The sequence below is a fragment of the Aristolochia californica genome, unplaced genomic scaffold (assembly GCF_029961685.1).
Source record: "Aristolochia californica isolate CCGP_79_NKW_82.1479 unplaced genomic scaffold, dmAriCali1.0.hap1 SCAF_7, whole genome shotgun sequence".
Taxonomy (NCBI): domain Eukaryota; kingdom Viridiplantae; phylum Streptophyta; class Magnoliopsida; order Piperales; family Aristolochiaceae; genus Aristolochia; species Aristolochia californica.
Window position 1 is genome coordinate 10,858,137 of NW_027182268.1, and position 6,188 is coordinate 10,864,324.

At 39.4% G+C, this 6,188-nt stretch overlaps 1 protein-coding gene across 1 annotated transcript; it reads right to left on the reverse strand.

The window, feature by feature from the left end:
- Positions 1-616: 616 nt before the first annotated feature.
- Positions 617-4,236, reverse strand: LOC137937248 (uncharacterized). The gene is made up of 5 exons (XM_068782332.1): positions 4,027-4,236; positions 3,083-3,317; positions 2,367-2,649; positions 1,992-2,074; positions 617-726 (listed from the first exon to the last, which is right to left on the reverse strand). Exons 1-5 carry the CDS (start codon positions 4,234-4,236, stop codon positions 617-619), a joined length of 921 nt encoding a protein of 306 aa, XP_068638433.1.
- Between the last annotated feature and the right edge of the window lie 1,952 nt (positions 4,237-6,188).

Consider the following 6,188-nt stretch of genomic DNA (forward strand, 5'->3'; position numbering starts at 1 on the left):
CTCTTCAGTCGACGCTCCCCCCTCCTTTTAATACGATTTTTCCTTTGTTTTAATACGATTTGCCCTAAAAAATCACCTCCATTTCACTAAGGGCATTTTGGTAAATATCTCCTTCTCCACCAAAATTCTCCTGAAATTCCATAATTGAATCCATAAAAAGCATTTCAGGAAGAAATAAACCCTAAAAGCAATGAAATATAATTCAGGAGAGAAAAATATGCAATATAGACAATGATTAATGCCAATTTCAATAAATGCACGTTTCATTTGAAAACCGATAAATAACCACCTCTAACACAATTATAAAGGTTATTCTATTATAATTAACCTAGTTCTCATGTCAGAATATGGCATCTATCACACCCCCAAACCTAAATATTTTCTAGTCCCTAGCAAAACAACAATCGAACCAAAATTCAGCCTAGGAAAATAAAATGCCATTTTCGTAGGGAGCACAATTGCATATAGCGCATGCAACAAGCCGTTAAACCCCTACTTTGCAGTATTGGACGAGTTATGTCTCGTGAGGGCTTGCATGGAATTTACCCACAAAATTCATCTAAATCAATAATATAAAAACAAAACTGAAGAAAATTTACTCCTCATTAGCATATGACTAACACTTAGTATCGTAAAATATCTGAAAATCATATGAGATCCTGCGCAATTTGAAAATCTGTGTAAAATATGGCATATTATCAATCCAAATACACATTGTTACTCCACCTAAACCAATGTGACCCATAAGCAATTACTTCAACAGAACAAAGAGACAAAAAATAACAATAAAATCCTGGTCACATCACAATTAAGAGAAAATAGTAGAGTAAGCCTGTTGTCTGACAATCTCACAAAAGAAATATACCAATTTCAATCTTGACCTGCAACTTCTTTCAAATTATAATTCATCATCAAAGTTAAGGAAACTCATTCTTCTAGATTTAAAACCATTTTACTCTATTTATTACCAGCGCACTTTTGCTATTACCAGCGTAATTTTTGTTTCACTGAATACTTTTGGTATTACCACCATTTTGTATTCGTTTTCACTGCACATGCACTTATTTTTAAGTAACCGACTGTTCCGGTGCATGTCCCTGGGTTTGCCTAGGCTGTTTCTGAAGTTATCTGTCTTTTGCAAGCAAGAGCATTTCCATTTGCATTCATACATTACAACAAGGAATTTCACTGAGGTATAAAAAGGAATGAGTTCAAACAGGCATACAAGACTATTCAGACTAACATAGATCAACACTAGATTTACATGTTCTCTGTTGCAACTAAGTTCCAAGTCTAATGCAATAGTAAGTTATCCCACTGAATTCTCATGGATCACAACAAATGAGATAATTTCTAATAGGCATATTACACAGTTTTACGAAAAATTTTGAAACACATTGGAGCAACTTATTTTAACTCTACTAACGTTGACCACATACTAAGAGGAGTAATTTGAAAACCACGAACATAAATCAAAAGAAAATTATTGTTAAGACATAAAAGAGTCGTTTCTCCCCCCAAACCTAAACCTGACATTGTCCTCAATGGGGAAAAGTTAAAACACCAGAACGACTACAAAAAGGAATAACAACTTAGCTAGTTATACTCCAACAGAGTAAGGGTTAAGCTCCCTCAGGGCTCCTAAATCCATAGGATGGACCATATGTGTTTGGTCATCAACAATAATACCGAAAAGTCAATAAAGACCCCCAGGAATGATACATAGTCTCCCTCGAAGAAGATTTACTCATATCAACCGTACCCGTAGGTAATCATCCGTAGATGAAACCGCTATCCCACATCACACTTTGAAGAAATCTCCGTGTGACTGGCCACTGAAGGCAGCAGGAATCACGCGTTGAACACAAGTCCTTAAGTTACTCACCATAAGGTTTTCATTCAATACTTCAAGATCGAACTGGTCAATCCCAAAACGGGTGTTTGAGTACAGACCTCTCAAACTAGGGACCAAAAGTCTGGTCATCGACTACCAGAACCATTTGTGCTCTCAGCCGGCAAGAGAGTACCCTGAGTCCATGATGGGGCCGGCATCCACGGGGGACCTCCAATCAATCTAGACCAGAGTACACCAAAGGTTATCCCAAATAAGAATGAATAAACCAAAAAATAAAATTGTAATGTACAAAGGGATAGAAACGTGGGCATTGCCCACAATGTGACGAATTCAAGATGAAATGACAGGTTCCTCCAAGAAAATCACCATCACCTCCTTCGGTGTGGGGACATTCTCAAGATACGGTTTGAGCCTCTGACCGTTAACTTTGAAGATCGACCCGTCTCCGTGATTGCGGATATCAATAGCGCCATGAGGAAACACCTGTGTAACTTCAAATGGACTGGACCACCTGGATCTTAGCTTCCTTGGAAACAAATGCAATCGTGAGTTATAAAGTAAGACATTCTGCCTAACAGTAAAAGACTTGCAAAAAGTAGATTTATCATGTAAAAGCTTTGTTCGCTCCTTATACAGTTTGGCATTCTCATAAGCATCATGACGTATCTCCTCCAACTCATTCAATTGCAATTTTCTCTCCTTACCCGCATGAGTCAAATCAAAACTCAAAGCCTTAATGGCCCAATAAGCTCTATGCTCAAGCTCAACAGGTAGATGACATGCTTTGCCGAACACTAGGCGAAATGGAGACATCCCAATAGGAGTCTTATAAGCGGTTTGATAGGCCCATAAAGCATCATCCAATCGAGTGGACCAATCTTTCCTATCAAAGCGAACCGACTTCTCCAAAATCCGGTTGATCTCCCTATTAGAGATTTCCACTGGACCACAAGTTTGCGGGTGGTACGGAGTGGACACCCAATGAGTGATGGAATATTTCTTCAATAAGGTCTCAAATGCTGTATTAAAAAAATGAGATCCCCCATCACTGATAATTGCTCTCGGGGTACCAAACCGATTAAAGATGTTTTCTTTAAAAACTTTACCACCACTTTGTGATCATTTGTCTTACATGCAATTGCTTCAATCCATCTAGAGACATATTCAACAACAACAAGGATGTATTGATAGCCGACGAGAAAGGAAAAGGACCCATGAAGTCAATACCCCACACATCAAACAATTCAACAATAAGAATGGGGTTAAGAGGCATCATGTTCTTCCTAGAAAAACAACCAGTCTCTTGGCATCTATCACACACATGACAAAACTCATGGGCATCTCTAAATAATGAAGGCCAATAGAAACAACATTGCAAGACTTTAGCCGCAGTCTTTCGAGCACCAAAATGTCCACCACATGCGTGGGAATGACAAAATTCAAGAATGTTGGTAAAGTCTTGCTCATGTACACAACGCCTAATGACTTGGTCAGGACACACCTTGAACAAATAAGGGTCATCCCAAAAAAAATGTTTGACTTGGGAAAAGAATTTCAACCGATCTTGTTTACTCCAATAATCAGGAATCTTATGAGTTACAAGATAGTTGACTATGTCAGCAAACCAAGGCAACTGGGATACTTGGAGAAGTTGTTCATCAGGGAAGGAATCATTTAAAGGAAGGAATCCTTCCTGAGGTCCTACACAGATCCTAGATAGATGATCAACAACAACATTCTCACAACCCTTCTTATCTCGAATCTCAAGGTCAAATTCTTGCAATTGCAAGATCCATCTAATCAAGCGAGGTTTAGTGTCCTTGATGGATAATAAGTATTTCAAAGCGGAATGATCAGTGAACACTATAACCTTTGACCCTAATAGATATGATCTGAATTTGTTCAAGGCAAACACAAAATCTAGCAACTCCTTCTCAGTGGTAGTGTAATTCAATTGAGCATCATGAAGAGTGCGGCTAGCATACTGAATGACACATGGAATTTTATCTGTCTTTTGCCCCCAAAACAGCCCCCAATGCATAATCAGAGGCATCACACATCAACTCAAAAGGAAAAGACCAAGTAGGGAGTTGGACAATGGGTGTAGTGGACAAACATTTCTTCAGTGTCTCAAAAGAATGAATACAGGCATCATCAAAGGCAAAAGCAACATCTTGAGCAAGCAAATTCGTCAAAGGACGAGAAATTTTGCTAAAGTCCTTAATGAAGTGCCTATAGAAACCAGCATGGCCAAGGAAAGAATGCACCCCCTTCACAGAAGTAGGTGGTGGCAGATTGGCAATTAGGTGAACCTTGACTTTGTCCACTTCTACACCCTGCTTAGACACTACATGTCCTAAAACAATTCCTTCTTTTACCATGAAGTGGCATTTCTCCCAATTCAAGACTAAATTGGACTTAATGCAATGGGACAATACGAGTGAAAGATTGTGCAGACATGTATCAAAACTAGAGCCAAACACAGAAAATTCATCCATAAAGACCTCTAAAAAGTCACCAATCATGTCAAAAAAGATACTCATCATGCACCATTGGAAAGTGGCGGGCGCAATGTGATAGATGCTATATTCTGACATGAGAACTAAGTTAATTATAATAGAATAACCTTTATAATTGTGTTATAGGTGGTTATTTATCGGTTTTCAAATGAAATGAGCATTTATTGAATTTGGCATTAATCACTGTCGATATTGCATATTTTTCTCTCCTGAATTATATTTCATTGTTTTTAAGGTTTATTTCTTCCTGAAATGCTTTTTATAGATTTAATTATGGAATTTAAGAAGAATTATGGTGGAGAAGGAGATATTTACCAAAATGCCCTTAGTGAAATGGAGATGATTTTTAGGTCAAATTGTTTTAAACTAAATAAGATGGTATTTAAAGCAAAAGGGGGGGCGTCGAAAGAGGAGGTCGAAAGGGGGCCCGAAAGGAGAGACCCAGGAGGGAAAACCCGAGAGGGAGACCCGAGAGGGGGAAGCGTGAAGAGAAAACAGAGGACTTTGACCGGAAATAGGGGAGGACCCGAGAGGAATTCCCCATCGTTGTTCGCCGGGCCAATACCTTCCTCCGCGCCACCGTCGTCCACCGCCGTCCACTGCCGTCCAACAACCGAGAACAAACCCGAGGAGAGCTCGAGAGAGTCTCCGTCGAGGTGAGTTCGACAGTCGTCGCTCGCCAGGCCGAGAAGTGATCCGAGAGGGCTTCTCCGGTGCCAATCCTGATTTTCGACCATCCTCCGGCGTCTATCACATATTCCTACCAGTCCCGGAGCGATTCCGACTCCGACCGAGACTCGAGAGAGCCGGTTAGAGAACTTCATCTCTGTTTCGTTCTTCGCCGGACATTACCTCCGTCCGTCGGCTTACAACCTTCATCGCCCGCGTCGTCTCTATCTCCGACCACTCACTCTTGCCAACCCGAAGCCATTGATTTTGGGAAATTGCAGAACCCGTGAGAACGAGTTGCTGCCCGAGCGAGAGGAGGAAGAAGGGGAGTAATTCGTCATTATTGAATTTAGTTTTTATATGGTTTGAACTTAGGTTTTGAATGTTAATTGAATCTGATTTGATAATTAATATTTATTTAAGATTTGTTTTCTGGATATTTGATTAAATTAGCTAATTAGGGTAGGAATATAATTGAGGTTGGATTTTGGTATTTTAATCCGACTCTATGCGCCCGAGAGGGGCTAGACGCAAGGATTGAGAAATCGGATTCGTGATTACGTGGCGCACGAGAGAGGCATGAATCACGGTAAAATCCAGAGTTGATAATTTTAGCATCATCACAATAGGAAATTGATTCTCTGCATTCTATTGTAATCCGCTCTTTGTCACTAACTCTAGGCGCCCGAGAGGGGCTAGACACAAGGATTGAGAATCCGGAGTCGTGGTTACGTGGCGCTCGAGAGAGGCACGAATCACGGTAAAATCCAGAGTTGACGTTTCTTGTTGTGCAAATAGTTAATTAGATTATTGCTTGATAATTTAGGATATAATTAGTATTTAGTTCAGATTAATTCATCATATTTGGTTAGGCTAGTTGACTGAAGAATACACAGAATTCAATCCTCCCTGTGGATATGACCCTCGCTTACTGCTAGGTTACATGAACGATTCGTACGCTTGCGAGGTATTAAAGCCGATGTAACTAAATTTTACATCAAGTTTTTGGCGCCGCTGCCTGGGAGGCACGTATTAAGTGTATTTCTTTGTTCTCCATGGTCTTAGGTTAGATTTATTTTTATTTTATTTTATTATTTTATTATTTTATTATTTTATAATTTTTATTTTTATTTTTATTTTTATTT